The following is an 11,056-nucleotide window of genomic DNA, read 5'->3' as shown; positions in this document are numbered from 1 at the left end:
AAACATAAAGACAAATTCTACTGCTAATTTATGTCTTGACTACCCTCATAGACTTCCTGGAGTGTAAAAATCAGACACACACACATATACATACGCACACACAAATATTGATATGGTGAGTATATAAAATTAAGAAATATATTCCTAAATCCAGTGTGTCTATAAATTCTGTAAATCCCACTGCCTGGAGCATAGAGAATGCTATAAAATACGTGTGCAAACTGGAGTCATATTCTATATTCTGGAACCCATTAAAATACTTCCATATTTGTATGTAAGGAGGTTGTGCATTGAACAGATTTCTATTTTATTGAGTTATGTATATGGCAGAGTGTAATACTTATTTAATATCCCTCCAATGCAGCGAGGGTGCTGGAGTGCCCAGCTAATACATAAACGATATGCTTTATAGATTATATTTCGACGTAGCAACACCTGAAGAGCTCGGTGACCTAAAACTGTTTTTCTTATTATCATTAGTAACAACCTCATCCATGCATCAGACTGTATTTCACACGCCTTGTATGGCCAAATCTTTATAGAAGTAATTTATATGGGCCATATTGTTTTCATTTGAAAGGTTAACACGGGTTTGTAAAAAAATCACTTTTAAAAAGGTGTACGGGAGTGGAGACACTCCATATTTTATAGGCTATTATTCTTCCGTGCAACCTGGGATATACTTGAGAGTAATAATTTTGTGACCGAATTTACATATTCAGATACAGTTAAAAACTCTACGATGGTGCGAGTCTCTGGGTAAGAAGCAAAAAATAGCAAGATCGCCAAGATGTCATGTTTGCTGAGCAGTTCTGTCTGCAACCTCAGGCTGGAGGGGCTGTGCGCCTGAGCAGGGTTTGCTGGCACCAGATGATAGGATGAATGCTGCTCAGACGACCTGTTTTGTCTTTTCCATTCCTGGGGAAAGGTGGGGGGGAAGAAAGAACAAAGACCTGGTGAGCCAGTCCTCCTTACCTTACTGAAATCACGGGGCTTGATTCTGAGCTGTGTAAACCGGGAGTAACTACATTAAAATCAGTGGAGTTACACCAGTGTAAACGAGACCACAATCGGGGTCCTATGGGGAGAAAAGCAAGCAGGATCCATAAAACTACTTTTACTCTACTCTGATCCTGGGTAAACAAAACTTCCCTAGACATATTCTCTTCTTCGTTACCCTAATGTAAAAATTCGGAGTTACTCTACTGAATTCGGCAGAGTTACTCCAGATGTAAAGCAGGGTGACGGAGAGCAGGATTCGGCCTAATGGGAAATGTAGAATCTAGTCTAGGGTAGTTAGTTACCTTTCTGTAATCCACTGGTCGCTACCCCGCGTGCTCAGGTGCTAATATTCTTTTTGCGTCTCTAAACTGCCCGTGGAGGATGGTATCAGACTAAAAACAGGGAAGAGACGCACAGTAATTCATTAGTGGGAATGAATTGTTAGATGTGGCCCCGAGTTAGTTAGGATGAGCCAGTGATTATATTTAAATTTGCTATAATTGATTTGGGGAAGAGCTGCGGTGACAAGAACGAATTGATCATTAAATTTATGAGAGAGATAAATTCCGCCGCTATTAAGGAGTGTGAATGAGGACAGTTATGCTGACTCCACCAGAAATCTGCCGGGAGGCTCCCAAACGCAGCACTATTCTAACAGGCGGGCTCTAAGTGGGAAGCTTAAATAGCAAATAACGTTCTACCTTTTTCATTATTCAATAGTTAAAGACAATTTAGTGGGAATGAGTTTCATAATGAAATCTCTTGAAAGGGCTGTTTCGGCCGGTCATTTTATTCCTTTCCACTTTGCTTGCCGGGGCTAACAACAACTTTCCCCATTGTTAGTCCTTGAATTAAGACAATGCCTGTAAATTAGCACCGCTTTCTAATTTCCTGCGCCGGGGCTTTCAGACGGTTGGGTTTTAATTTTTCCCACTTGAACACTAATAACCCAATTGCTTCCTTTTAACTGGGGGCAGTTCACAATGGAATTGGTACTTCAATCCGGCTCGCTGCAGGGCCGCATCTCTGTCTTTTCGCTATCGTTCCCACGCCTTGCTGTTGTACTGTACGTGGCAATATACCGGGAAGGAGAGTCATTCGGCGCTGATTTATATGTGCTGGGTATGGGATGGAGCAAATAAGATATGGGCCCGGATTTGGGTTAGATGTGTGCATTTAAAATAGTGAAGGGAGGGAAGGGTAAGATAAAGCAAAATGGCTTCATAGCAAAATCATAGTCAGCTGTTGATCGAAGGAAGGTTGATCTCCATCTCACACGATAGTCAATATTTATCATTTTAAAGTCTATGTGAACATCCTTATTTCCTCAATATAAACCGTGCTTATAATGCAGGGGTGTATAATAAAGTTAACTATCCAGTATAAATAGTGGTTCCATTGAAGGAATGAAGATTTCGCCTCTTTCGTCCATTCACATAAATGATGCATGTCGCAGAGAGAATAAGTTTTAAAAGCGACCATGAAAACAGCAGGTTTCGTTCAGCACGTTTGTCAGCCCTGCCTGTGTGCCCGTTTTTAAAATATGCAATAGCTGCGTTGAGCAGTAGGTGCATAAATCCCCCAGTTTAGTCTAGCAAGGATCCTGCGCTGCAGATTTGCTCCGGAGGGTGCATGTCTCCTGCTAAGCACGCTTGGGTGAAAAGCTACCCCGGATATGCAGAAGATTGCTCGGTCCTCTCTGTCCCCAGCCCTTAGGATTCCTTCCTCCATGTGTAGGGCACATGCTCACAGCTTCTGCAGCTTGCTGATTGATGAGCCACATTGCAGAGGTTTATTAATCCACAGCCACTGCAGCTCTCCTGTGAAATGTTTCCGCAGTTTGACTCTCTTCTAATGTTTGCTCGGCTGTACATTTGCACAGATCCGAGAGAGCCATTACCAGCTGGCCGTAGGGCCGGGCCAAGTCGGCTGAATTGCATGGCAGGGAGGAATCAAAGTCAAAAGGGAAGAGTATTTAGCATCAAGCAATCAGAAACAGAGTTGGATTCACAATGCAGCTAGGGAGAGATCAGAAAGCCACTCTATTTAAAACACAGCAGCAGTCCCCTTGCATGAATCCCTCTCCTCTTATTGTCTGCTTAATAAAAAAACAAACTGGAACGGTTTCTGTAAATCCAGTATCCAGTCCAGACCTTAATGGAATTATCGCAGATTTACACCGAGATCTGAATCTGGCCCAACAGGCAAAAACGAGGAAGAAAATAGATATGTTTTCAATAAAAGTTGTCCTCATAAGTGTATTTTTAGGTGTAAGTATGAGGAAACCACTCGATGTTCTGAGAACTGTTGATTTAGTAGAATGTTAGAGTATTTAGATCGAATTAAATTTAGTTCGGAAAACAATCTGGCAAAAGCCTCTTTCATGGGAAATTGTACAACGTCTAGTGGATTTATTTAACTATACATCTGGGGTCCTTCCTCCAGCCCCTATCAGGTAGTGTATGGATTCAGAGACATCCTTTCGTTCCAGTTTTTTCCATGAAATATGCATATTAACGTGTACAATAAAGTGACAGATTATATGATTCCGGGCGCGTTATAAACTCCAGACCCTGGGAGCCAGTCCTATTCCTTTACAAAAAAAAAATTGTACATAAGGCTCAAGTACAAAATGTTTATTTTACATACCATCATGGCCGATGGAGAAGCTGAATAATAATTTAGCATGCATAAGTAGAGGTGCCCCTTTTTATAAATACAATATACAAAAATAAAGACAGTCCAGTCTTGAGATTTCCAGCAGTTTTAACGTTCATGGCAAACAGGTTTCCAGATATATAATAAGCACAAAACATTTTCAATACTCAGCAAAAGAATAGGGTTTCCATGGGTAAGGTTCAAGTTTTTAAAATGTCTCTTAACACTGTGGTGAACTGTAAATCTTCTCTACCATGTGTAGGAAGAAGAATCCTTTTGTCAATGTACCTCAAAAAAAAAAATCCAAACCTTACCAAAAGCTGCTCACCTCTAATATTACCTGCTTGGTTTCTCTGTTTGTTTGTTACATGACAGCTGAAATGCTGACACCAAAGAGCAATGATGGATCTGGGCTCCTGCGCAGCTGAAGACCGAATACTTCCCATGTAGGAATAAAAGGTACTGGTATAAGATTAGCTGTTCCTCCTCCAGTGCAGGAAGATGGCTGCATTTGGGACTCATTTCACTGACACCAAAGGCTGCAGAGATGGAGGAAAAGCAGATGTGTAGGGTCGGGGCAGAGGAGTACGTGTTGTTGATGGTGGCATGGGGCAGTGGGCAGATGTGTGTCACTAGGAGGGGAGTAGGGGATGGTGGAGAAAAGAGGGGAGGAGGAGTCGAGAGGAAAGGTGAGCAGTCTGGGGAAGGGTAGGATGGGGTGGGTAGAGGTGTGTGAGGTGTTTGGGGCGGGGGTGGGCAGAGAAGTGTGTGTTTGTCTGGAGGTGGCTGGGGCAGGGGTGGGCAGAGGGGGCTGTCAGGAGGTGTCTGAGGTAGAGGGGTCTGTCTGGAGGTGGCTGGGGTGGGGGTGAGCAGAGGGGTCTGTCTGGAAGGTGGCTGGGGTAGGGACGGGCAGAGGGGTCTGTCTGGAGGTGTTGGGGTAGGGGTGGACAGAAGGGTTTGTCTGGAGGTGGCTGGGATAGGGGTGGGCAGAGGGCTCTGTCTGGAGGTGGCTGGGGTAATGGTGAGCAGGGGGCTTTGTCTGGAGGTGGTTGGGGTGGGCAGAGGGGTCTGTCTGGAGGTGGCTGGGGTAATGGTGAGCAGAGGAGTCTGGTGGCTGGGGTGGGCAGAGTGTTCTGTCTGGGGTTGCTGGGGTGGGGGTGGGCAGGCTGGTGTAGGGCTAAAAGGTCTGGGACCGGATAGCAGCAGCAGGGAGAAGGGGAGCCCGCCTGCTGGCTCACTGGGGCTGGCCGGGGGGCGGCTGCAGCGGGGAGGCGTGCCTGCTGCGGGGCTGTGTCTCCTCCTCGTCACCCTCGGAGCAGTCGGAGGAGTTGTAAGGGCAGCAGTGTCCGGCTTCCTCCTCCTCTGGGTCGCTGTCCCTGAGCTCCCGCAGGCGGCGGCCGCTGCTCTTCTCCGGGGCCGGCAGCAGCAGCTCCTCGTCCGCCTTGTCCTCCCCGCCCAGCCCGCTCTTCTGCTTCTCGGCCTCCTGCGCCGCCTGCTCCTTGGCCTTTTTACTCCGCTTCCACTTCATGCGCCGGTTCTGGAACCAGATTTTCACCTGCGGAGCAAGAGAGGGGCTGAGGGGGGATCGCAGGCCCAGGGACACACACACACACACACACACACACACACACAACAGTCTCACGCTGCACCCCCCCCCCCCACTCCGCACACACACACACACGTCTCTGCCCCCGGACCTGCTGCCCAACACCTCTGCCGTACCGAGGCCACCCCTCCTGCCTGCAGCCCCCGCTGCCCCCAGCCAGCCTCCACCCCCCACTGGCCTGGTTAGAAGGGATCCCACCGCTCCGGGGTAACACGGGGCTGCGAACCCCCGGTGCAGCTGGCCCTGGCTGGAAACACGCCGAGCGGCCCGCAGCCTCCTCGCGCCGAGGGTCGCCAGGCAGAGCCCAGGGGCCGTGGGGGCAGGCTTTGCGGCCATGGGGGGAGCCCGGGAGGGGGCAGGCTTTGCGGCCGCCGGGAGGGAGCTGGGAAGCCCACCCTGGTGGCCCGGGCCGGGCTGGGACTGCGCGGAGCGAGCCTGCTTTCCTGAGCCCGCAGAGCCCCGGGCCGCTGGTTCTAAGCGCCGGGCCCCTTCCCCGGAGCGGCCGCTGCAGCCGCCACCCACCTGGGTCTCCGTGAGCATGAGGGACGTGGCCACCTCGAAGCGTTTGGGCCTGGAGAGGTATTTGTTCAGTTTGAACTGATGCTCCAGCTCCAGCAGCTGCTGGCTGGTGAAGGCGGTGCGGGGCCGCCGGCACTTCCCCAGCAGGTTGGACTGCGCCTGGGCTGGAGACAAAACGGCGCATCAGCACAACGCGGGCAGCCGGAGGGGAGCAGCCTGAGCCCCGCCACCCCCCCCCCCAAGGCAGCCGGCTCTCACGGGCCGGAGCTGAGACAGCCGGGGCCCAGCTCCCGTCAGCATTAAAGAGGATCCTTCTAGTGTCCCTGGCTGCGTCCACCTGCCCCCATGGGGGGCAAGTTAGATCCAATGGGAAAGGAAGAGAACTGCTGGTCCCCTGCGAGGGAGAGAAGAGGGGAGGCAGCCTGGGGGCGAGGGGTTAGAAAAAATACATCAGTGCGAAATTCCTATTTAAAAAGATGGAGACAAGGGAAGAGGAACAAGTGATTAAAAGCTCCCCGCCGCATGCATTCTTCCGCTAGCTAACCCCAGTGGTGACCTTTCTACATGCCACAATGAAAAACTACCCAAACGGTGACCACTTCCAATTAGTACCGCATCTCCGCACTCCTGGCTTCAGACCGGTATCTATCACACACACAGCCCCGAGCCGGCCGTGCTCGGGGACAAGTCTCCGTCGGGCCCGCCCTCACAACGAAGGCAAATGTACTGGCACCTCGGAGTAACATCCTGGGGAATTTTTCTGCAGTGGAGTAGAGTGATCTGATAATAGTGCAGTCCTTGGGCCGCTGTTTGGAAAGAGCTGCTGGATCGGCCCCTCGGACCGCTCACCTGGTTTAAGGAAACCCTCCCGTCCTCACATTGTTACTATTGCACCATTAAAGGCACTTTAAAGTAAACATTCTCGTTCCCTAAATTAGACACCTCAAGACTCGCCTGATGGCAATAGGAGATGGACGTCTCTATTTACATAATTTCACATAGATTCACCACAGGGAAATTTATGGCCAAAGAGGGACTTCTTGATTTCCCAAGAGCCTGACAAGTGCTAGACAATAAAAGGAACCCGGGACCACGGTGAAATGATATCAGTCTCTCAGGGGACCAGCAATTTGCTTCATTTCACTTTAACGCCCCCTGCTTTAGTTAAACAAGTCTCCCGAATTCCCAGCTTGACCATACATTAGAACTTTAATTAAAACAGACTCCAAAGTGACTTTGGGAAAATGTGCAGTGGGAAGCTTGGCCAAAGCAATGCCCCCTCCCCCGCCCCCCGGCAGATTAGAGAAAAAGGTTTCTCTCCAATCAGTTCCATTTGTTTGTATTTATTTTATTTCATTATCTCAGCTGGCAAGTCTATTATGTTTGCAGACAATGGGAGACAAATGTGACATGAAACATGACGTGAAATACTGTTCCTATTCGCGCGAGGTAACTATATATAGGAAATATCCATTTTTAACAATGTTTTCGAACTATAAAATTCGATGTTATAATCTCCGCACGTTTTCTGGATTCAAAGATCAGGACTGCGTCAAAAATTACTCGGTTGAGAGTTACAAGTAAAGAGAACTGATGGGGAGATTGTTCTCCTAAAATATTGCCGTCATATTTAATGGACACATAAAAGAGAACATCAATTTGGAAGCATGCGAGCTGAAATCCTTCTTAAACAACCAATTCAGTCTCCGTAGCTGCAGATGATATATATGCTCCTTCTAAGAGGCAACACAATCATTTTGAATGTGATTATAACATACGATTTGTGATTTCTTGGACATTCTCTCATCTTTGTTGTTGTTGTTGTTTGCTTTAGAAACTAAAAAGCCTGTAAAAGAGAGGGGAGGAGGAGCCTGCCTTTACTACCTCATTTGGAGCAAACCTGCTAAAATGACCTGAATAAAAAAAGACAGTGGCCGGCATACAAACAGTAACACAGATGAGATTTTCTCACTACTGTGTGATTTTCCAGGCCTCTATTATCTTTTCTCTTGGCTATTTATTCACTAGTGCGTTTTGTTTGAAAGGGCAAGAATTCGGACAGCTTTTCTAATTATTTTTCTTCTTGAATGTCCTAGTCTAAACAAACCTATTTAAGAGAAAACAATGGACTTTTTTGTCTGTATGTGTGTGGAGTGTATGAAAAAAAACCCAAACTCCTAATTCTTTTCTGGCATGATTTAAGTAAAACTACACCTAACGTATTGTTAAGCCAGTAATTCCCACAGAGCGCTAACACCTAAGAAAATGATCTTTGCCTAATACAAAGATGCAAGAAATGTCCCCATCTCCATTGAGGCCTAGCGGCCCAACTGCTGTTAGGACAGGTCAGTGTTTCTGCTATTTAAAGCGGTTTTTTAAAATGCTCAAATATAGGTGATTGCAATTATTTAGCTGCCTTATTTCAATGACACCAAATAAACATTTAATTATAGCAAAGAATGTTCACTGGAACCATCCAAGGGAGGAGTGTGCTCTGATTACCATCAACTCTTTCCTGAGGAAGTGATCTGTGAAATTTGCCTGGATGACAGGATCTGACTAAGCATCATTCTGCGTGAAATTGACAGAGCCCTGTAAAGTTGTACCTCATACTCTTTATACCGTAATATTAACAAATATCAGCAGGATCGCTCTGCCATCCAGAAGAAAAATAAGCAAACAAAAAAATTACCGTCAGTTTTTATAGATTTTCATATACACCGGTATTTGGTTCTCATTCATTATTTAGCACGACTCCCCCCACGGAACAGTGTGAATTAGAACTTAGAACGCAATGAATGATTTGTCACCTTTACATTTCACTTCCCAAGAAAGATCAGTCTATTACTTACTGCTAAACTGCTGGCCACAATGAGCTGCAACACATTCCAGCTTCCCATTGTTAATCGCGATTTCCGCCCCCGTGCTAATATTACCAAATAAAACGTATATATTATTACACACGCCGCCGGCTGAAGTCTTGACCGAATCCTGTCAGGCGCTAGCTGAATGGCGTGGGACATTAACAACGAGGAAAGACTGGGAGAATCAGCGTACCCTTGCCGTAGGCCCCTGGACCGCTACAGCCTGGCTCGGGCAATGCCGAGGGGCAGGTGGGGAAGCGGCGAGGATACGCGCAAAGGAAAATGACAGATCGTAACAAACCCAGCGCCCCCAAGACCGGGGCTTGGCCAGGAGATACTCACAGTTAAAGTCCGGCATTTTCGGGAGGATCATGCCCGCTGTGGATGCTCGTAACCACTGATCCAGCTGAAAAGTCCCGGCACTGAGTTTGATGGGGTCTGCGGCAGGGTGAGAAGGGTGAGCCCCTTGCACCTGGGAGTAGGAGTAAGACAAAGCGGGGTGCTGCCCGGCCAGAGCGGCTGCCGAATAGCTGTACATGGGGTGCCCGTAGAGGGCGGCCTGGGTGGGGATGCCCGCTCCCCCCTGGTGCAGTCCCAAGGCCATGCCCCCGGCGGAGTGGTGGTGGTGGTGATGGCTGCTGGCGCTGCTGGTGCTGGTCAGGAAGCCGGGCTTGGGCACCAGCCCGCAATGCGCGGCGAGGATCCGCGGCGGCGAAGGGCTCTCGGTCCGCAGGCAGTCCGAGGAGCCGCCGCTGTGGCGCTCGGAGGAGGACGGGGGGCTGCAGCTGCTGCTGTTACTGCTGCTGCTGCTGCTGTGGCCAGATGTGTTGGCGAGGGAGGTGACCAAGGCCAGCGGCGAGGTCTGCGCGGAGGCGGCGGCGGCGGCTTTGGGAGGGTCGACTGCTAGGAGAGCATCGATCCGGAAATTTTTGGATTTTTCCATCTGATTGTTTCTAAAAACACACACCTCCCTTCGCCTATAAAATAAGCCTAACAAACAGCCCCCGCCCGACCCCGCAGCGCCCCGTGGAGCGTCTGCGCCCCCCTCCCACTCCCACTCCCAGCGCCGGGGCTCTGCCGAGACCGGAGGACCAGCCCCCCAGGCCAAGCACAGCAAAATGTCTCTCGGCAGATAGTAAGCACCTCAGCTCCAAACTCTACTCACTTGAAGGCTCAGATCCGGCTCCCATTGGCCCCGAGGCTGGAGGAAATACTATTGGTGGCCGGCACTAGGGTTCGGCAGCCGCGATTGGCCCTGCAGCACACCTGTCAACGCGTCGGGAATGGGGCCTGCCCACTTCATTTCTTTGCCCTCTGGAGCAGGTTGAAGGGAAAGGGCTGGGTGGGTGTGGGTGTGTGATGACCAACACAGAGGAAGGAAAGTGACTTGAGAAGCTTCTGTATTTACCTCCCCCGACCCACAAAAAAACAAAACCAAAAATAAATGCCTCGGTTGTGCCAGGTTTTGAAAGACTGAAGATAAAATTCAGCCAGGAAGAATGTGCAGTAATCGCAAGGCAAACATATTCTGCTTGAACATCATCAGCAACGATGCGTTAGTCGTCCCACATTCATACCCTGGTACGAAGAGTCTTGGGCCACAGCAAATATGTCTGTGCGTGTGTGTGTTTGTGTGTGCGAGCGAGCATCTGGACAGCGGCACAATGTACAGTTGGAAGGATTCTTTCCACTTGTGTCTGTCTAGCCCGTTCTGCAGTGAACGTGATGTTACCTTAATCGGTGTAAGATTAAAGTGTAAAATGTGTAAGATTTAAGTGAGATGTTCGCACGGTTCGTTTGGGTGGTTTAAGGAATCTATCCCCCACCAAGCGGCCTGTAGTCTTTTTGTTGTGATGAAAGGCCCGGGCACGGAAAAATAAGATGAAATATGTTCTCAGACACTTACATACGGTGTATCCATAGTCTACAGAACACATCTGGAATGACAGGTTGGATAATATCCATCTCTAGCTGAGTATGGATTGATCTGATAGGTCTTTCCAGATGTGATCCACATCTATACTCAGTTTCTAACCTAATGTATCAATTTGGTGCCCACAAAACAGGACCTGGATGAAATTTATTTCAACTCTTTAAATAACAACAAACATAATAAACCTGCGTTTGCTCCTGACCCCAGGCTTTTCACGCAGATGTCTGACCTGTATCATCAGCCCACCGGTGAACAGTGCATTTTTATTTTCAGTTATGCCACAAAAATTCAGCTCCGCCAAGAGCCTTACTCTATTCCCGGTATGCTTACAACACTGTGTATGTGTATAATTACATATAATTATACATATACATATATGTATAATGTATATTATAATATATACATTAATACATATGTATTACTTATATGTATTAATACATAATTAAATACATATAATTACAACACGACTAGCCA

General features: G+C 48.3%; 1 protein-coding gene across 1 annotated transcript; it reads right to left on the bottom strand.

Annotated features, from left to right (window-relative positions):
• Nucleotides 1-4,894: 4,894 nt before the first annotated feature.
• MNX1 (motor neuron and pancreas homeobox 1) lies at nt 4,895-9,592 on the bottom strand. The gene is made up of 3 exons (XM_073329586.1): nt 8,992-9,592; nt 5,789-5,949; nt 4,895-5,215 (listed from the first exon to the last, which is right to left on the bottom strand). The coding sequence occupies exons 1-3, from the start codon at nt 9,590-9,592 to the stop codon at nt 4,895-4,897; spliced, it is 1,083 nt and encodes a 360-aa protein (XP_073185687.1).
• Nucleotides 9,593-11,056: the final 1,464 nt, after the last annotated feature.

This window comes from Lepidochelys kempii, chromosome 2 (assembly GCF_965140265.1).
Source record: "Lepidochelys kempii isolate rLepKem1 chromosome 2, rLepKem1.hap2, whole genome shotgun sequence".
Classification (NCBI taxonomy): Eukaryota; Metazoa; Chordata; order Testudines; family Cheloniidae; genus Lepidochelys; species Lepidochelys kempii.
This window is presented reverse-complemented; position numbering and strand designations above follow the sequence as displayed.